Raw genomic sequence first — 21,909 nt, 5'->3', positions numbered from 1 at the left:
ACTTTATTTATTTAATTTTTAATTTAAAAGATTTTTCTTTCCCCCTTTCTCCCTCCCAGCCACTCCGGTTTGGGTTTTCCATATGACTCATAATTCCTTTTGAAAGTGGAGTCGAATTCATAAAAGTGGCGGAGGGGGAGGGAACGCTGGGAGCCCCAGGGAATCTTCACTACCTACATTGTCACTCAGCTCCAGGCGCGAGTGGAGGTCGGGGGTGGGGAAATCCAGCCTGCGCCGGGGATGGCGGATACTATTAAAGCCCTGGCGGCGCGCGGCCGGGCTGGGTGACCCGGCGGCGGGCGCGGGAGGGTCTGCGGCGGGCGGGAGGCGCTGCAGCAGCCTGGGCACGGCCGTCGCCGCCCGCGGGCGCGAGTGTGCGCGGGTGTGGAAGGCCGGCGTGCGGGCCGCGAGGGGTGTGCGCGCGTGAGTCGGAGCGGGGCTCGCCCCTCGCCGGCGCCCGCCGCCCCGCCGGTGATCGCTCTCCGGAGGTCCCCGGCACCCTTGGCCCCCACGGCCGTTAGTCCGGGCGGGGGAGGGAGAAAGTGAGACTCGGTGTCATCACCATCCATTGTCAGAAGGGGAGGAAATTGGAATCCAGCAGCGGCAAGCAGCAGCTGGGCGGTCACATCTGGGAATGCAAAGCCGACCTCCCCCCCCTCCTCCTCCTCCACCACCACCTCCTCTCTCACCCGGGATCACTTCCGAAACCACTTCGTCTTCAGCCCCTGCCTCGGCCAGAGGTTTCATTTTTAACTGAATATTTACGAAAGCTGGAAGCGTGCGAGGGGGGTGGGGTGGGGTGGAAATAGCGGCTGCTTCTTTTCCAGGGATTTATTTAATGGGGATGTGTTCAAGGCAAGAGCGAATTCAGAAGGATATCGACGTCGTGATCCAGAAGTCCAGAGCCGAGAAAGACTGCCTGTTTGCAGGTGAGTTCTCGCCTTCCCAGAGCCTCGGACCCAGAGCCAGCTTCCTCTTGCCCGCCCGCCGCCCTCCTTCCCAGTTTTCTGACCGCGACTTGTGTGGCTGGGGGTGGGTGGGTTGCACGTCCCCATTCCGGGGTTCATTTGGCAACAGCTGCTGCAACGAGAGTGGGAGCCAAAAGGGGGAAGGGGCGCCAGTCTCTCCTCCCCCTCCCCCCCTAAGTCTAGAGCAGCCACCAGCGTTGCGGGCAGAACCCGGGTGGCCCGAGCAGAGGTCTAGGCGGAGGGGCTGGGCGTTGTATTCTAGCCCCTGGAGATGCCTGAAGCGTCCAAGTCAGCCTCCCGGGTTCCAGCAGCGGCGGCCGAGCGGGGCGGGTTGGACCCGCCGGGTTTGCGCAATGGGCTGAGCGGCGGTGGCCGGGAATGGAGCCCGCTGCGTTGCGCTGCGCTCCTCTGCTGCGCCTGGCGCCGAGGCCCCTCGGGGCCAGCGCTGGCCGGATCCCCGGCCCCTTTGGCTCCCAAGGTTCTCCGACTGGCAAGGTAGTGCCCCGGAAAGTGAAGTGATTACAAGGGCTCCCGAGGCACACAGCTCTCCAGCCTGGGGGTCGCCTTTCGTCCATTTTGCTCCCCCGAAAGAGGGATCAGATTTTGCTTTCGCAGCCTGAAGCCCGGCGGGGGCCGCTTCCGGCCGCCCGACCGGGAAATTCCCGCCGTTGCCATGGCACCCGGCACTTGTTGCGGGGGGCGGCCTCCCGTTACACCCGGCGGGGGGTGCGCAGCATCCCCTCCCGTGCGACGGGGAGCCGAGACCTCTCGGCTCTCCAGCCCTCGCCTCCTGCGGGTCCAGGCCTCCCCTATGCTCCGGTACATAAGGGGTTCAAGTCAGGATTGGGGTTAAAAGAAATCCAGTCGAGGGATAGCTTTTAACCGGACTTTCCGTTTCAGATTTCAGATACTCAGACTCCACCTTTACTTTCACCTACGTTGGCGGCCCCAAAAGGTATTTATGTGGATAGAGTTGCTTCATTTCCTGTTCACACGCTTATGTTTCCTTTGTTCTGAGCGTATTCGGTGTTCGGGGATGGTATTTTGTTTGCTTGTGTATTTAATTCTTGCCGCTCTTCTTTAGCCAGGTCCCAAGTATGATGTCCCCACGTTTTACGTAGCAGAGAGAAAATAAATATGTTTGAAGTGTTTCTGAAACCACTCTATGGGCTGTGAGCCGAACTCTTCCGTTAAAACTGTTCTGCTACAGTAGTAGATGGCTCTTGAGGCATTCTGTGGTTGATACAGGAGTGAGTGTAAAACTGGAATGTTGGGTATAAAGTGAAATGCATAAAAGACAAAATATCACAAAATAGTTTGATCACACTGGTGATTTTCCTGGTGAATTGTGGCTCTATGTTTCCATGTGTTCTGAAGCTTGACATAAACATGTAGCCTGCCAATTCTACACACAGCTCGCTCTCTTTCTTTCTTTGTTTTTTAAGGAGTGGTACTTTAATTTTTACATTTAGTTGTAGGAAAGAATTCGGAGAGTTATGTGTAACTGGACTGGATGACTTCTATCTTTGGGGGAAGATTGAGAGGTACACATTTTAGTAGTAAATTGTCAGCTTGAAACAAGCCCAAATCCAATTTTTTATTGAGGAGGTAGAGTTAAATTGAAAGGTAGCAATTCAGATATACCTTGGTGTCTTCATTTGTGAAGTTAGGATTTTCTCCTAATCCTTTTTAGGGACAATCATGGTTTAAAAAAGCAATGGCCATGTAGAAAAACTGTCAGATTTTAGCCTAAGGGGGACTCAGCTCAGCCCTGCTGTTAGGACTTGACATTCAATATCATTTGACCACATTCCAAAATATCTCTTAGCTAATGGAAACATTTATGGACATATAAATTGCAAAAAAACCCTTTCTTCTGTAAATACTTTTTAATAGCTTGATATTAATTGAATCTTTAGAACAGTTATGATCTGTATTCTACAGCTCAGAAAACTTTAATGAAAAAGTTACCAGGTATCCCTTATAGATGGTACATCTAAGCCCCAGGTTGGGTATATTATTTACTAGTTGAAAATACAGCAGAGAATCCTTGAATTTCAGCCACTTTTTTTGGAAAGAGTAAAATTACTTCATTAAATTTTGTAGTGTGCCATCATTTTTATAATGAATGGACAAAGTTAAATTAGAGTATATTTGATTAAATTAATACCACTTATACATTTAATATCCAAAGGAGATTAATAAATGACTGATGTCCTCCGTATTAATTTAACAGTTTAAATGTGCTCTGTGGCCCATTGAAAACATTCTCACATAATCGAGTGGATATCCACTGGGTTCTCTGTTGTCAGAATTGTAGCTGTTCTAGTGGAATGTGTGCACAGGAATGAGTGGGCTTTTCAACTAACCAGTTTTCTGATTGTAAGATACTTTAGTTCTTTTGGTGTTAGTTTACTTGTCTGTACAACGAGGGGGTAAAGCACACACTTAATCTGTTAAATATTGCAGTTAAGATCTTTTATCAGCAAGTTACTGAACTAGCAGTTCACAAAGTTGGAGGTGGAGAAGGTATGGATGCCTCCAGGAGTAAGGCCTGCATGTTGGGATGAATAATTAACTAATCAAGATAACATCAGTTTTCACTGTTGGAGCAAGTACCAAGGTTGTTCTTAAAGAAATGTTTCCTTTTCTATGTAATTTTCCTAAGGTTTAATGTTTTGCTTTTTTCCCTGGTTTAAATTCTTGGGACTTTGATATCTAATGTGGAACAGCTGGTGAATGAAGAAAGATAACTTGTCAAACTGCATGATTGTTTAGTCTTCTCAAACTTCTTTTACAGTACAACATCTAAAGTTGTTTTAGTATACATAGTATGTTAGATAATCTTTTTATTGTTTGTACTTGAGGACAGCGAGACACTTTTTTTTTCCTAAAAATTAAAATATATTGTTTTCATTACCTACATTAGAAACTGATATTTAGCTGGGTATGGTGGTGCACCTGTAATTGCTGGTAATCCCAGCAACTCAAGAGTCTGAGGCAGGAGGACCCTAAGGGCAATGACAACCTGGACAATTTAGGGAGACCTTAAGTTTTTATTTTATTTTATTTTCAAAATAAAAGACAAAAAGGGCTGGGGATGTATGTGGCTCAGAGGTTAGCATGCCCATGGATTCAATCTCCAATACCACCAAAAACAAAGAAAACAAAACAATATTCCCATACTGAGTGAATACTAACATGCATTTAAAATTAAAATAATCCTGCTATATTTTGGTTCTGTGTTCTGTGTGCTTGCCACCTTATAATATTGATTAATAGTGTCCTTTTGGGTAAATTAGACTTAGTTCAGCTTTGAATTAAGTGGGAGTTTTATGGAGAAATAGTACATGATTATCTTGAATTGGACTAAACTGCCTTTTCATCTGAATCATCCAGAGCATATTTCAAAAATAATTTTTTTAAACATATTTTTTTAGTTTGTCAGTGGACTTTATTCATATGTGGTGCTGAGATTTGAATCCAGTGTCTCACACATGCTAGGCAAGCGCTGTACCACTGAGCCACAACCCCAGCCCCCAGAATAATTTTTAATTCAAGTTGTAGATAAAACTTAACATACCATTTCCTCTCTCACACTATGAATCACATCCTGTTATAAAATTTGATTTTTCATATTACTACTAAAAAGAAATACTGAAAAGTTTTTGACCTATTAATTTTTTAAAATATATTTTAGTTGTTGATGGACCTTTATTTATTTTTGTGGTGCTGGGGATTGAACCCAGGGCCTTGTGCATGTGGGGCAAGCTCTCTACCAACTGAGCTATATCCCCAGCCCTGGACCTTATTTTTTTATTTACTTATATGTGGTGCTGAGGATCAAACCCAGTGCCTCATACTAGGCAAGTGATGTACCATTGAGCTGCAACCCCAGCCCCTGTATTATTAATTTTTAAATGTTTAACATTTTGTATTTAATTCTTTTGGTATTATTAATTTCTAAAAATGTTTAATGTTCACCATTTAAAATGTTTCTCTGGAGAACAGGAAATGGCAAAGAGACTATTGTATTAGGGCTGACCAGTGGCTTAGTAAATTGGCCTTTTATTTGGTGGTCCTCTGAGGGGTAAGGTGCCTGTTAATATCTGCTGTTGTGTTTTGGACTTTAGGTGAGGAGTGAGGGGGAGAAATGGTCAGCTCAAAGACTGAGTTAATCTAATTTTTCCCAATAGGAAGGTTGATAGAATTACTGTTCTTAGATTTGGATGTGCAAACTGAGCCTCAGAGTTTAATATGCATGGTGGAATTCACTCAGTTAAACGACAGAGCCATGGTGTAAGATCTGCTGTATTGTACTCCTGGAACCTGTGGTTCTTGATGTACATTAGGGTTTTCAACCTTTTTGAGCATGCAGACACTTTAACATTAAAAAAATTAAGCAGATGCTTAGTTGAGAGTTGTAATTTTAATATTTGTTGGTTGAGAAATACTTAGTGAAAATGGGGTTAAATATTATGAATTTATTAATAGCGTCGACCTAAGTTTGAAAACCTGTGGTGCATATTTAAGAATACTTAACTCTAGCAGTGGATCTAATAACATCCCTGATTGCCAAATTCCTTGGAATGACTCCACAACCATCAGAGGTACAGAGACAGCTGTGGTCTTTTTTTTTTTTTTTTAAGTGAGTCCGTTTCTTTTGTTTATTTATTTATTTACTTTTATTTTTATGTGGTGCTAAGGATTGAACCCAGGGCCTTGCACACGCTAGGTGATCGTTCTACCACTGAGCCATAACCCCAGCCCAACAGCTATGGTTTTTCTCTGGTCCTTCCTCCCAGGAGGTTTGCCAAGAACAGTCCTCTACTGTACACAGTTTGAAAGTTAATCAGAATTCATTTCTTCCTCATAATTTGTGATGCTTATGATCTCCTGTTTCTTTCTCTCTTATTGATTATCAGGAAACTCCTTAAAATTCCAAAGGTTGGGGTTCTGGTTCTTCATCTTACTTGTAGTCAGACATAGAGTTAGTGGTAGAAGAAATAGGAGGGATTAAGATGGATGGTGACAGCTACAGAGGGGATAGGGAAACTGAGACCTAGGGGCCTGTGGTTATCAAAATCAAGGTAAAAGTGAGGGGAGCCCTGAGGTTCTGATGCTGACTTCTCTGGGAGCTGTCAGCCAAGAAAGGATTGTGAGAATGGAACTTTGAAGTTTTGAAAAACACAAATAAGAATTGTTGATTGGAAAAAAAAAAATCAAAGAATAAGATATACCAAAAAGAAAGAAATAGCTAGGGGCAGTAGTGCAGGCCTCTAATCCCAGAGTCACTGGAGGCTTAAGGCAGGAAGATCACAAGTTTGAGGCCAGATTCAACAACTTAGTGAGACCTTAAGCAACTTAGTGAGACTCTGTCTTAGAATAAAAAGGTTTGAGGATGTATCTCAGTAGTAAAGTACCCCAGAGTTTGATCCCAAGTACCAAAAGAAAAAGAAATTTTAAAAACCATGATTTCTCTGTATTAGAGTTTATGATTTTAGAATTTTTGTAATTTTATGTGCACATAAAATACTTAAATCTAAAGACTGTATTATCATCTCTAGGCCCCTCACTTTTTTATGCAAGAATATAATATTTATGTTTTTCTTTTAAAAAGGATATGAGCATAAATGTTTATTAAATGGATAATTTCCCAGTTAAGGAGTAAGAGTGCATTATAAGAATTCAGATAATTATGTTAAAAGTCGTTATAAAATTTGAAATGTAATATTTGGCAGAATATTTGGGGTTGTCTCCTCGTGTACACCTCTGTTGTACAAATAGACACTCTTCCATGTGATTGTGGATACATTGGCATCCTCTGATTGTATTTTGCAAAATTCCTCAAAACACTTGGTACCTCTTTCTCCTGGGCCTTTTCACATTTTGAAATAAATAATCATTTTTGAATGTTGAGATCTTTGCTAAGCCAAATTCTCTTGAGAAGTCCTTCTTGGCACCTCCCTACTCCCCCACCGCCCCATATAATTTTGTTAGGTATTTCTTTTCTTTTTTTTGGCAGGGAGTACTGGGAATTGAACTCGGGCACTTAACCACTGAGCCACATCCCCAGCCTCTATTAGATATTTCTAAAACTATGTTGTCACAATGTACAGATACTTCAGTGCATGTTAAGTCCTGCAAAATCCACAGTAAGTTGAAAATATGGTACATTGAGAAAGCATAGAATATATCCAATCATAGCAACACAGTACACTGCAGAGCACTGATTCCCTTTATGATTAAGTGGCTGATTTGGAACTGCCCAGCATTGTAAGAGTATCACACAGCATATCAGTAGCCTGGGAATAGATCAAAATTTAAAAATCAAAGTATGGATTTTTCTAAATTTGTATTGCTCTTGTATCATCATATGGTAGAAAAATTTTAAGTGGAAATGTAATATATCAAGGACTGTCTGTATTGCAATGTTCTGTTTACATCTCTTTGATTTTGATTTTAGGGATGGGAACTTTATCCTATTCATTGTGGTTTCTCCATCCCCTAGCACGCTGCCTAATATTATTTCTCAATAAGTAGATGTTGAATGAATATTCAGTGAATGTTAAAGAATGTGCAGGCAACAAGGAATTTGCTAAACTAAATGACCCAAAGAGCCCTCAAACTGGTGATCTATCTTCCTTCCTTCCTTCCATCCTTCCCAATTTTTTTTAGTTGTAAATGGACACAATACCTTTATTTTATTTATTTACTTTGTTTATGTGGTGCTGGGGATTGAACCCAGTGCCTCATGCATGCTAGGCAGGTGCTCTACCACTGAGCCACAACCCCAGTCCCATGGTGATGTTTCTTGCAGCAGAATTTCATGTGATCCATAGTGACAGAAATTGCCTAGCCAGATTATAAAATCTGTTCTCTGGGTGGATGTTCAAATGTTTTCAGGGACAGACAGATAATAATAGTTTAAAACAATAGGACCTTATGGAACCTTGGTGCACTGGTGAATTTGAACTATAAATATAATTCATTCAGGTGAAAATATTAAAATTTAATTTTTGAAAAAATTAAAAGTCAAGCAAACTTTCTGGAGGCTCTAGTCACCTGGGCCCCTAATGTGTTAATTCCACATGTCATGGAATGCAGCAGGGAGAGACACGTAAAGCCATTTGTTTTCTTTGAACTTCCTTAGAAAAGAGAAGTATATGTGTGCTCAGGATAAGGAAATCATTGCTGTGCTCCTTGTCTACATTATCCCATCCCTGGGTTTGCAGCCAAGATAAATAGGACTGGGAAAACGAAAGAAGCAATTCCTTCATCTTAAAAAGATTTATCAATTTCATTATGAAAGAAGTGTAGAAATGCTCATTCTTGGAATATGCATTATTTTGAAATCATCAAGCATTCTTCAAGGTGTCAGAATGAAAAGAGTGATCATTTTTTAAAATAAAAAGTCAACGTGTTCTTCTTGGCACTTGGGACTTGCTGATCATAAATTCATGTTACATTAGTTATCCAAAATACTGACTTTAAAAAGTGTCTTCCTTGGAGTCCTGGAAAGCTACCTCATAAGTTGGGAAGAGAGTGTGAAGGAAGCTGAATGAGGTGGTGAGGATCTGGATTTTCATATTCATTTTTAAATTACAGCTTCTCTTTTCTGTTCTGTATAAAATTCTGTATGAATTTTTAAAGAGGGTTTCATTGTTAAATGAGGTTTAAAACCACTGATCTAAAGTAACCACCAATTTAACCCAGGTATAGCTTTATTGAAGCTTATATATTAACAAAATGTAAAGTTCATTTATTTCATGGATGAAAGTAATACCACTAATGGTATTTATTGAGCATAGTCTCTGCTGTGCTTCTTCTCTACATTACCTCATCCCTGGCTTCCAAGACAAAGAGGCATTTTGTAAGCTAATACACATTTTATAGCTAAAAAAACTGAGGCCAGAGTAATGAATGTAACTTTGAGTTAGCAACAGACAGAGTAGGAATAAATTGCAGTAAAAGTCAATGTTTATGTAAGGTTTAAGGGGCATTGGTTTAACTGGCATGACTAGAATAGTTGGAAATGTTTGGGGATGGGGAGGGATTGCCAGTGGATGTTTGCCAAGGGCAGTGCTGAAAATGCACTGTTTGGCAAGGAAAGTTCCTAAGACCAGTGCTATGCATAGCTGAAAAATTATGTACCCTGGCTGTGGAATCCTTATGCAAATATTTGGCTAATCCATTTAAATTCCCCATCATTACTCTCTCCAGCATTTACAAAAAAACATTTAAGTGAAATTTCGTCAATTCTAAAAATGTTTTGTAATTCTCTGCCCAGATTTGTTTTTGTAGATTGTCTTTGTAGATAAATCTTGCATTATGATAACTGCCACTGATTTAGCCAAGTTATTGACTTGTAATCCCTTTCTTTCTCTAAAATTTCTGAAATCCCATTTTTGTATCTCCCACAGGAAAGACTAGTAAAAGGTTTTTTATTAATAAGACTCATGTTTTCCATTTTATTTTCATGACTTTGTTTTCTCTTCAAGTTATCTCATTACATGAGTAGACACGGACACTGGAATATTTGTCATCTTCCCCTCAACTTGGCATGTTCAAACACACCCTCATTTCCTCTGTAAAAGAAGCTTCTCTCCACAGCCTCTCTCTGCTCAGTCTCATTTGAACCAGGTGTGGGGATCACAGTCTCAAGTTTCACATGGCACCCTCCTCTCCCTCCCTTCATCTAGTCATACTGACCTCACTGAAATCCTTGTTGGCAGCATTGCCAGTTGCCATCCCTTCCCACATCAACACTGAGTCCATGCACCACTGGCCTTGTCAAATATGTTTTACTCTGAGCCATGTCCCTTGGCCTCTTTATTTTTTGAGACAGTTTACTTAAGTAGTTCTTTTTACTTAGGGGTGAGGGGTGGTGCTGGGGATTGAACTCAGGACCTCATGCATGCTGGGCAGGAGTTCTATCACTTGAGTTATATCCCCAGCCCTCCCTAAGTAGTTTAGGGCCTCATTAAATTGCTGAGACTGGTCTTGAACTTGTAATCTTCCGGCTTCAGCCTCCTGAATTGCTGGGATTGCAGCTTCTGACCCATCCAGACCATTTATACCTGAAGTCTTCCCCCTACCACTCCCTTAGGAGTGGGGATTGAATCCAGGAGTTTTCTAACTTTAAGCCACATTCCCAGCCCTTTTTATTTTATTTTGAGACAGGGTCTTGTTATATTGCCCAGCCTGCCCTTGAACATGTGATCCTCTTGTCTTAGTCCCTCCAGCTACTTTTTTTTTTTTAATTTTTATTTAATTTTTTTAAACTTTCTTTTGGTTGTTGATGGATCTTTATTTATATGTGGTGCTGAGAATTGAACCCAGTGCCTCACACATGCTAGGCAAGTACTTTACCACAGAGCTATAACCCCACCTTCCAACCACTGTTTTAGATAGAATTTGATCATTTGCGTCTGTTCGGAAGCTTTCAAATGTGACCATAGATTTCTCCACATTGTCCTTAAATTTCTGTTCTTGGCTTGTAAGAACCACTGTCCCTACCCATTCATATCTGTTTCTTAGGCTTCCAGTTATCAATATGCTTCTGTTTCCTTATTGACCTCCCTGTCTCCATTCAACAACAGTTTAATTAATTTAGCATGCAGCTGTTCAAGGTTTGTTGATAACATCTGCATTTACAATATGGTTGTTTTGGATATGAAGATCTTGGTTTGTATTATCACAAAATCCACTTCATTTTATCTTTCCGTTGTTCACAAATGGTATTTCTGTTTATTAGAATGTATAACGTGTTATACATAAGAAGGATAGAATGAGAACATTAGTAGAATGAGGTGAGAATTAGAGAACAGTGAAGTCTGAGGATAGATGGGATAAGAGGTGAGCAGATTGTCCCATCCCTTACAGATTAATGAAAACAAAAACAGCAGTACTAGTCTCTGGTGTGGTTTGTTTGCATATCCGTGATCTCCAGTTTGTGGCTGAGGCCCTCTTGGTATTAAATGGAGGATGACAAATAGTTCAACATTAAATATAAAAGGGAGACATCTATTGAAATCTGTGTACAGTCGGGTGAACTTTCCCTGTACAGGAATTAGCAGAGAGCCAGTGCCAGTTGACTTCTCAAGGTTTATTTTTGAACATTTGGAATGTAGATTGAAAAGATGGATTTGTCAGTCAGCTATGAACTTCTGTGGTTGTTATTTTCATTGTTTTATTAAAAAAAAACAAGTACAGGTGATGATTCAAGCATCACTTATAAAATATTTACTGTATTTAATATATAGAACTGAGGAACGGAATAATACTGCTATATTTGTTAGCTTTTCATATGTATGAAGAAAAAAATACATTCAGAAATGGAAAGCAAACAAACAAACAAAAAATTAAGTATATAGCCTCAATTGTTGGAAGTCAGATTTTAATAAGTCAGTATTTTGTTTAGAGACTAGAATCCTAGTTACTATCAGAATGCCTTGAACATAGTAAATATTTTATAATATTTATTAAATGGAGTAATATTTTCTATATTATGTAATAGCATTTCCCAAACTGTTTAATTAGGTGTTAGGGTTGTGGCCAAATATGTCAGGGAAATACTTAAACAATATTTAACGGTTTTAATGGGTTAGTTTTTTTAGAGTCTTTTATGTAACTGTGCATTATGCATATCCAAGAGGTGAATGAAGTATCAGAGTTTTTCAGACTTATTTGATTACAGATCTGGGACATCTCAAGAGAGTTGTTTTGTGGAAAACACTTTGGCAAACTCTGCTGAGTCTTATTCATTAAAAATAGTTTTTGGGTAAACAACAGTGTAATGGAAATTGAAATTACTGATTCTTATTGAGCACTGAAGAATTTATTTTCAGCAATATTTATAGAAGTTGCTGGATGACAGGGAAGGCTTCGGTTAAAATGCATTTGGCATTTCTTGCTGCTGACTTTTGCATGAGGATTTATTTCTTTGGGTTTCTCTCTCTCCTTAGTTATGCTATATCCATTTATGATAAGGGCTCTCAACTGTTCTTACTGATCAAAGCCCGATGTTAGCAGAGCCCTCTTTGCAGCATGATTAGAAGTCAGACTCATAAGGAAGTGTTGGATAGATAATGATTTTGTGTAGCAGCAGTACTCATTATGTCTTCTTAAATTCTGTCACTTTGACTGCAGTAGAGTTTCTTAGTGAGCAAACTGTGATGGAGTATACCTTGGAGAAGTTTATGGTGAGGGAAATCTGGAATTTGTCTAAATATTTCATTTCTTTGATGAATTACATTTTAAAAAATCAATAAGGGTATCTATTTGGTAAAATCATTTTCCCCAAGTGACCAAACAAGAAATTTTGTGAGGGATTCAAAAACATTTCTCAGACTTATTCCCTGTTAGTCAGGAAGCAGATTTCCTTTTCTTAGGCGGTTTTGGTTATAGAGCTTTTGGGGATACTCCTGTGGACCCAAGGTGAAGCAGATATTTTGAATGATTCCTTTTAAGGTAGCGATATTTTTATTTATTTTTTTCCACAGTGAAGGGGGTATCAAACCCAGGGTCTTGTGTATGCTTGACAAGTATTGTATCACTGAGCTAAACCCCTAGCCCTGGTACAAGTGTTATATGGGAATGCTTTGCAGTTTTGTGATTCAGGAGGATAACAGGGGAGTCTCTAGTAAATTCTAGGTTTTTTTTTTTTTTTTTTTGGGTAGGGGAGAGGTACTTGTGGATTGAACCCAAGGGTGCTTCATCACTGAGCTATGCCCCTAGCCCTTTTTATTTTGAGACAGGATCTTGTGAAGAAGCTGAGGCTGGTCTCAAATTGTGATCCTCCTGCTTCACTCAGTCTCCTGAGTCTTTGGAATTACAGGTGCATGCTACCTTGCCCAGCAGATTCTAGGCTTCTTAATTTGAAAGGCAGTGAGCAGAATCTTAGCTGAATGAATTCTTTGTTATAAAGCTCTATAGTTTTCCAGTCCATATGTCTCAATGTCGTTCATCTTTTTTTTTTTTTTTTTTGAATACAGAGGAGCTTTACTACTGAGCTTTGTCCCCAGCCCCTTTTTGATTTTTATTTTGTCTCACTAAGTTGCTTTGGGCCTCACTATGTTACTGAAGCTGTCCTTGAATTTACAATCCTGCCTCAGCCTCCCTAGGAGCTGGGATTATAGGAATGTGCCACAGTAACCAGTGCACGTCATTGATCTTCTTAAGAGCAGAGTCTTAGATTGACTGGGAGAACTAAGCTGAATGCTGAAATCTGCCCGATGGATAAAAGCTATGCAGTCATCATTTCTCATTAAAATGCACCACAGCTAGACATGCAGGAAAAAAAAAAAGTCTTCAGCTGAAAAGCAGTTATTACTTTATTATCACCACAGAATTTGAAATGATTTCTACAGTGAATGGTTGGATGTATTTTTACTCAGCTGAGAAAAAAGTTTGAAATAATTCACTGTAAGTCAAATTCTTTTTATTTCTATTTATTTTTATCTTTGTGTTTTTCTAGAGCAGTACGTCCTTATGGGGAAACCAGCCTAGCATAGTGATTTCAGTGAGTATTAATTAGGTGATATCAATAAGACTACTGTTTTTGGTTGAATTTTGCTCCATATTGATGAAACATGGACCAAGAAAAACTTTAAATTTAATCTTTTGAAATCATTAGTTGGATTTACAGTGATCTTTGTTGTTGACTTCCTATGCCATTAATTAAATATTTCTAGTGTCTTCAATTCTTTTTTTTTAAATACACTCTATTGTCATGTATATCTACCTTTATTTTATTCATTTTTATGGTGCTGAGGATCGAACCCCCCATACATGCAAGGCAAGCACTCTACCACTGAGCCACAATCCCAGTCCTGTGTATTCAATTCTTGATATTTAATATGATCAGAATCCTTTCAGCTGTAGATATCTGTCAGGGAAAAAAAAAATCTAGTTATGGCAGATAATAACTAAAGATTTTTTTTTTCTTCTTTAAACAGAGAAATGATAGTTCTAGTCTCTGGAATGAATTTTGGAAAATGTTACATTTTAAATGTACTTTAAAAGTCTAAGGCCAAGACATTTTCAGCTTCTAGATAAGGATTCTGATCTGTAGAAAATTGCAGTTTTTTTTTTAATTGTAAGCATATAAATTTGAATCAGATAAATGTAAAATTAGCTAATTCTTTTTATTAAGTAAAAGTGCCTTGGCACAAAACTAAAATGGATAACCAATATAGTTTTGGTATGTGTCTAATTGCAGGGAAGCAAATTAATATTTTATATTAATGGAAATCTACCATCAGTTTTATTCAGATGTATATTTTAAAACTAAACCAAGTAATAGTCACTTAGTATTTCAAGAAATGTTAGTAACTACTACAAAAATTCTATGCCTACTAATTCTTCCTCCCCCTTTTGTGGTGCTAGGGAAGGAACCCAGGACTTTGTGCATGCCACCCACCACTGAACCATCCTCAGCCCTATGCCTAATAGTTTTCTAGTAACCATAGAAATAATACTGAATAATACTAGTCACTATTCACAAGAAGTCAATTCGGAATTGGTGGTGTAACGTTTCTGTTGTTGAATACTGAGCTTAAATGACACCTGCTTTAAATGTTTCTGCCCCCTTTTACATGCACATACCTGTAAAATTTGTTGCAGTTGCAATGTGTTTTAGGATCTACCCCCGCCCCAAAAGTACAAAGATAACACTGTACACTACATTTTCAGACCTTAAGTATAATTAAGAATATAATAATATATACCTATATATCTGGATAGATATGTAGATGTGGGTAGGTAGATATAGAATATGAAAGAGAAGATTAGAGATTCCAGAGGTGGGAAGCATTAATTAATTGAATTACTTTGGAGATTTTTTTTTTTTGGTTGGGGGGGAGAGAGGTGTGTTTTCGGAAAGAAGTGTCAAAACTGCATTCTCAATTACCGCTTTTAGAACCACCATACACATATAGAGTTGGTTTTGTGTCTCTGGGTTTTGTGTGTGTGTGTGTGTGTGTGTGTGTGTAGGAGACCGGTAATGGGAATTAACCCAGGAGCTCTCTACCACTGAGCTGCATCCCCAGCTCTTTCTGGTTTTGATTCTGAAACAGGATCTCACTAAATTGCCCAGGCTCGCCTCCAGCTTGGGTCCTCCTGCCTCAGCTTCCTCAGCAGTTGGGATTAAAGGCATGTACTACTGTGCCTTAGCTACATAAAATTCCTTATGAATATAAATTGGTCTGAGTTTACTGGCTGAATTTATAGTCAAAACAGTAAAAACATTTTCAGGGCTTATGAAATTGCATGTTTTTTGAAAGAAAAGTTGCAAATATTGGGTGAGTTTTAAGATTATTTTAAAATTATTTATAATTCATGATAATAGAGTGGTATAACACTCTATAGTGCTAATATCTAATCAGTGAATTAATATCATTATTTCTCCTAATTAATCAATGAAATTACTTATTCTCACTGAGTTATGACTTTATCATCTGAGAAATGGCAGGAATTTTTCAGGGCTTTCAGGATCTGAATAGTGCACTGGGTATGGAGGACCCCAGGATGACCCAGATGGCTCAGCTAGAAGGACTCACAAGACTCAGAAAAATCTGCTGTACTCATGGTTTATAACAGTAAAAGATTGCAATTAAAATCATCAAAGGACAGATGTTTTGGGGACAAAATCTGGGAGATACTGGGCACAGGCTTCCAGATGTCCCCTCATTGGAGTCACATATGTGCTTAATTCTCCCAGCAACAAAGTGTGATAGCATTTGCTGATGCAAGTGTTGTCAACCAGGGAACCTCACATGAGCCTTGGCGTTCAGGTTTCTTTTTGTGGGGTCAGCCAGGCATATGCAGTACCTTTGCGACTGACTTTAGCTATTCAGATGCCAGGCTTGCAGAGCAAAAACAAGTTTTCACTGCAAACCACCTTTGTTAGCACAAACTATCTGATCAGTGTTGTGTAGCTCAGAACCTGGGCAAACAAAACCACTCTTACCAGTAAAATATCCCGAGAGCTCACAGCTTATTTTTTAGGAGCTGGCAAAAAAGGCTAGTCCTAAAGACAGTCCTTTCTTAGGAACTTGCAGGATTTGAGTACCCAGGTCTGTTGAGTTAACCCTTTCCTGCACAGATGCTGACAAGTGTTCAGCACAGGGCCATGCTATTCTCAGCACCAGTTCAGTTCCAGTTGCTGGAGACTGTGAACAACATGAGCAAGAGAATAGGGAAAAATAATTGCCATTTTGTGAGCATTCACCCTGATTTGAAAAGAGAAAATTTTCTTAATTTAAGGTGGTACTAAAATGTAAGATATACTATCTTGAATAATGATTTGTAATTAAAAAACTACATTAAATACATACAAAAGTAAAAAAAAATCAACAGCATACATTGATTATTTTTAATTGCATATATTCTTTATTTTCAGTGTTTCAAAGTCCAGGTTGAAACCTTTGTTATTTTCAGTCTGACGATTCTCTAGACTCACTTTTGGCCTTTATCAGATCCCTGCAGCATTCCTGCTATAATGCTTTTCCTTTCTCATGGTCTGTGTTCCTAATCTTCATCTTTACCTACAGCTTTAGAATATATAGTTGTTGTTTTTTTTTTGTTTGAAAAATTCTAATTTTGGTCTACATTTCTTCCTTTGTTAATTTTGTATTTTTTTTCTTTCTTTAATTGAGGTATATATCATTGAAAATTAAATAGTGTCTCTGGAAAGTTGACTAAAACCCACTTCAAGGCCATGAGCCATTTTCTTGGATGTCTCTCATGATGCACCAGCCTTCCCCATCCTTTGAGAGACTGGGTATGTTCTGATGGCATTTGCAGTTTCTGCTGGATTTTCTTGCATATGATGTGATAATCCTCTCCAAAGGAAAAGAGAATCTTTATTTCAGGGGTGCTTTGTAGCTTTACCCAATAGGGTAAATGGTGATTCCAGTGTTAGTGACCCAGGAATGACAGTCAGATGAAGTGAGATATTCTGTTGAGAGCTAAGTTCTCATTTTTGTTGACAACGATAGATAAATATCACAACTTCCTCCTAAGAGTGGTTAGGAAGTTTCTTTTTTGTTATTAATGACTGAACCCAGGGTGCTTAACCATTGAGCCACATCCCCCACCCCTTTTTTATATTTTATTTTAAGACAGGGTCTCGTTAAGTTACCTAGGCCCTTGATAAGTTGCTGAAGCTGGCTTTGAACTTGTGATAATCCTGCCTCAGCCTCCAGAGAAAGTTTGTCTTGATACATACTTTAAACATATATAGGTAGAAAACATGAATCTTTTAATCAAGAAAATATAAAAACTGAGTAAATGTTTATTTGAGGAAAAATATTAATGCTTACTTGAATAATTAATATGGAATACACAAAAGAGATACAAATATTTCCCAATTCCTGCTTCTAAATTACTCTGAAATTTTCCCCAGCAGATTTTTCATTTACTGTGAATATAGAATATCTGGAGAAGCTGTTAGAAGGAAAGGGTAGCTGGAGCAATCTTCATGCACATTGATAGGCCCAGCCTGGGCTGCCTCAACATTTACATTTTTAAGTAAAATATCTGCTTGATAATTTAAACTATTTTAAGCAGTCTGATAAAGGGAAAAATGTTCGGATTCTATGAGAAGAGGGTATTTTGGGACCCAAGGGTTCATTGTCAGGCTGCTTTCTTCATTATCCTAAATTACTGATTATTTTCATATATATATATAAAACAATTCCCTCTCTTGTGCTCATACTCTACACATCTCTACAAGCTTCCAGTTTTTCCCTTCAGTCATAGTGAATGGTGGTTGTGGAGGTGTTATATCAGGTGAGATGGGAAACAGGAAGGGCGAATGAACTTGAGATTATTTGTAAATTTACTGTTTCAAGCTCCTTCATTCACTCTGCTTCTGTCTTTCTGTGATACACAGTATCACACAAGATGGGCATGGAGGCCCACACTGTAATCCCTGCTCCTCAGAAGGTAGCATTGCAAGTTCACAGACAACCTCCGTGATTGAGGCCATGTCTCACACACACACACACACACACACACACACACACACACACACACACACACACACACACACAAGTCTATACTTCTTTTTATAGAGCTGTGTATTGAACCCAGGGCGTTGAGCATGCTAGGCAAGCAGTCTACCACTTAGCTATGTCTCCAGCCCTTTTTATTTTTATTTTTAGACATGATCTCCTTAATTTGCCCAGGCTGACTTTTCCCTCAGCCTCCTTTAAAGGAAATACTTGTTAGCAACGTGAGTTAATCTTCCCACCATGCCAGCATAAGTGTATTGATCCCATACACTCAGTAAAGAAAACATTACTGACATTAAGTATGTTTAATTTTTGTAAGTCTTCCATATAGCATTAATTTAGAAACTAACCGTTAAAAAGAGGAAACCTAAGTGATATTAGGATCCAGGCGGTTAGAAATGGTAAAGGATTATAAAATTGGATTTCAACAAAAAAAGTAAAGCCTGATAGATTTACACACATTTAGGTAGCTCTGTCTACTTCGCCAGGACCTGAAGGCATGCCTGATTTTCGTAATCAATGCATTGCCACCAAAACAAGCAGAAATTACTTTTGGTGCCTGATGGCTCATGTATATATTAAGTTTTTTAGAAATTTTGCCAGTAGTTTAAATTTTATAAATGCTCATAAATTCAAGAGAGAAACTTTAGTTTAAACTAATTTACATAGATAATTTCCCTAATGGCACATAAGTAGGTTTTAGTTCCAACTGAAAAGAATATGTATTAGTGTGGATATATCTTATCCCATTAGAAATTATTATTTTCTTTTATTATTATTATTATTATTATTGTTTTATTTTTTGGACTAAGGATTGAACTCATGGGGCACTCAATCACTAAGCCACATCCCTAGCCCTGTTTTGTTTTTTATTTAGGAATAGGGTTTCCCTGAGTTGCTTAGTGCCTTACTGTTGCTGAGGCTGGCTTTTAATTTGTGTTCCTCCCGTCTCAGCCTCTCCAGCCGCTGGGATTACAGGTGTGCACCACGGTGCCCAGCTTATTATTGTTTTTTTGTGGTATTGGGGATCAACCACAGGGCCTCACACATGCTAGGTAAGCACTCTACCACTAAGACTCATCACTATTTTTTGAAATTTTTAATAAGATCTTAATTATTCAAGTATCTGTCATTTAAAAATTTGTTTTGGGACTGGAGTTGTGGCTCAGTGGTAGAACGCTTGCCTGGTATGTGTGAAGACCTGGGTTTGATCCTTAGCACTGCATATAAGTAAATAAAAAAATGAAAAATACATTAAAAACTAAAAAAAAAAATAAAATTTAATTGTTTCAATAAAATTCAGTTGAGCAATTCAAATTTGTTCTCTCATTATTTGTAGACTCCTCCTATTTGTAGACCCCCCCCTTTTTTACCTTACAATGAGGTGAATTTGGCTTTGAATTCTTTTTTTTTTTTTAATGTGGTGTTGGAGATTGAACCCAGAGCCTTGTGCCTACGGGGCAAGCACTCTACCAACTGAGCTATATCTCCAGCCCTCATTCACTTTTGAAGGTTTGTTGGATTACTGATCTCTGTGACAACTGTTTAATTATCCTTGATGTGGTTAGTGACTTTGAAACTTTGCTTTTTAGATTCTGTGTGCTTAAAATGAAATGTTTAGCATTGATAAGCTGAAGAGGAGGAATGGTTCACAGTCCAATTTTATATCCACAGCACAAGTTTACATTTGATTTATTAATTTTACAAGTTTTAAATTGTCTAAGAGCTTCATATAAAATATATTTTCAATTTCATCTAGTGTGAAGCATTTGATCCCAACTAAAATTAAACTCCTCTTTGAAGTTGTAGAGGAGATTGGAGTCAGAAGAGTTTCTTTTAACCTCTTTAAGCTTCTGTGAGTTGTAGGACTAAGTAAAAAAAGAAAAAGTTTATTTTTGCAGCATTTGGGGATTGAACCAAGGACTTGGAATGTGCTAAGTAAGCACTCTGCTACTGAGCTGAGTAGCAGAGTGCTACTCTGCTACCCAAGCCACTCTGTATAATCATTAAAGAAAGACTATTCCTTGTGGGTACTGTAAGACGGTTAAGGGACATTTCAGCACTTAACCACCTCAATCCCATCCTTCCTTTTCCCTGCACCTTGTTTTTCCAGTTTATTGCTTGTATTATGATGTGAACAGAAAACAATGCTTGTTAGAATTTTGTTCAAAATGCTAGACATTCTTAAAAAACCTGAGAGAGAATATAAAGACATGATCTTGTGGTATTGATGGTTTGAGACCTTTTTTTTTTTTTTTAAATCTTCTTAATTTATAGTTATTTCAAGTCTGACTTAGAGGTTTGACTAAGTAAGTGTAAGTGTTGTGCATGGTACCACTTGCTATGTAGGCGTTAGTGCACAGAAAGTTTGCTCTTTGATCAAGGCTGTGCCATTGAAAGCTTGTTTTCCTGTGTGGCTATATTTTGGAAAAACAGATCTGAGCTGAGAGCATTACTGAATACAGACAGGGCATGAAGTATGTCAAATATTTGATGCCACTTCTTTTGTTTTTAAATTGTTCACCTGAAAATGAATGAAAAGATCATCTACCAAGTAGTGAAATCAACATTTTGCTAAGCTAAATTTTAATGAAATCATTTGGACTTTTTAATAGTTAATTAACATTTTCAGTTCATGTGCTAATACTAATTCTGCTTGTTGGAGAGAAAGAAATGGTCTTCAGTATGACAACCACAAGTTGGTTGTCATAAACTAGAATTTTGGCATTTTAAATATCACGTTTTAAGTTAAAAAATATTGCCTGTGTCTCACAGCAAAGAGATTATATTTGTTGGCTGTGTTCCTTTAATCTTTGCTTTATCAAATTAAGCCTAGAGGCCTTACACTATTTAAAATTTTCAAATTAGATCACTTAGATGTTGTGTTGGACTTCCAGTTCATAAATAATATCCTTATCCTTAGTGAAGATGAGATATAGCTATATCCTGTTATCTATGGACCAGAGGTTAACAAGTAATAAGGATATTTCAGTAAACTGGTTTACTGTGATCTCTTGGATAGGAGTGTGATGACCTTTTTTACCCCCTGAACTAATATTGGAACATGTGGTTTAATAGGTGTGTATGAGCACCTTTTGGGAGGGCAGAAGAGAAAGCTTCAATCAGGACTGACCTAGAAACCCTTGGTCCCAGTGTTTGTGGACTAGGAGGGGCAAGAACTGAAAAAGGAGTTTTAAAAAGCTGTGGAATGGTAGAATACAGATTAGCAGCAAAACCCTGGGATCCATCATGCAGAGATTGAGGAGAGTTCCTGTGGTAATTCAGCAGGGGTTCAAATAGAAAGTCACCCACATAGGAAATGATTCAAATACCCTGATCCTCCCTGGACTATGAATGTTTTATTTACTTTGAGGAAGTTGTTTAACCCTTCTCATAGATTTCATCAATTTCAGAGTAATGTAAATACATTTACCCTTTGGCTATTTTACAAGGATGTTGACGATTAATTATATTTAAAAGAAAGTAGTGCAGTGAACTCCCCGGAGATAGAACTGTTTATCATTTCTCTCATCATTCATTCTTTATTTGTTCATTTTACAAATATTTGTTGAATACTAATTATAATGAAGATATTATACCAGGTGCCCTGATTGGGAATATAAAGATGAATGATTAGGGTGACTTCTGCCCTCATTATGTTATGCATTCATATTTGTAACACTCCCATTTTAATGAGTAATTGTACTGGGATATAATATTGCTAGTCTCAGCAAGAGTTGATCTTTGACTAATATCTCTGTCACATATTTTCACTTAGTATATTTATTTTTTCTTTCTAAATTTAGAACTCTTTATTTTTCCTGTATTGTCATCAGTACTTAATGATTTATATTTTTCTCACCAAAACAATGCATGTCTACTTTGTATGACAGATTCAGATTTTTTATGAAACTATCACTAAG

At 38.4% G+C, this 21,909-nt stretch overlaps 1 protein-coding gene and 1 non-coding gene across 4 annotated transcripts in view; one reads left to right on the top strand and one right to left on the bottom strand.

Annotated features, from left to right (window-relative positions):
- Positions 1–433: 433 nt before the first annotated feature.
- The window catches only part of Parp8 (poly(ADP-ribose) polymerase family member 8), a 164,242-nt gene continuing 142,766 nt past the window's right edge, over positions 434–21,909 (top strand). For 2 of the 3 annotated variants that reach the window (XM_040271765.2, XM_021722519.3), the window contains exons 1-3: positions 434–740; positions 828–929; positions 1,869–1,923. In XM_040271765.2, coding sequence (XP_040127699.2) covers positions 635–740; positions 828–929; positions 1,869–1,923 — 263 coding nt within the window. In that variant the 5' untranslated portion in view covers positions 434–634. The remainder of the gene's footprint in view (positions 741–827; positions 930–1,868; positions 1,924–21,909) is intronic. The other variant, XM_005319650.5, reaches the window with a different exon arrangement.
- Trnaa-agc (transfer RNA alanine (anticodon AGC)) lies at positions 7,692–7,764 on the bottom strand. The gene has a single exon. It is a non-coding gene; the product is annotated as a tRNA-Ala (tRNA).

Source organism: Ictidomys tridecemlineatus, chromosome 1 (assembly GCF_052094955.1).
Source record: "Ictidomys tridecemlineatus isolate mIctTri1 chromosome 1, mIctTri1.hap1, whole genome shotgun sequence".
NCBI lineage: Eukaryota > Metazoa > Chordata > Mammalia > Rodentia > Sciuridae > Ictidomys > Ictidomys tridecemlineatus.
Note: the sequence above shows the minus strand (reverse complement) of the source record. Positions and strands in the feature narration are given on the sequence as shown.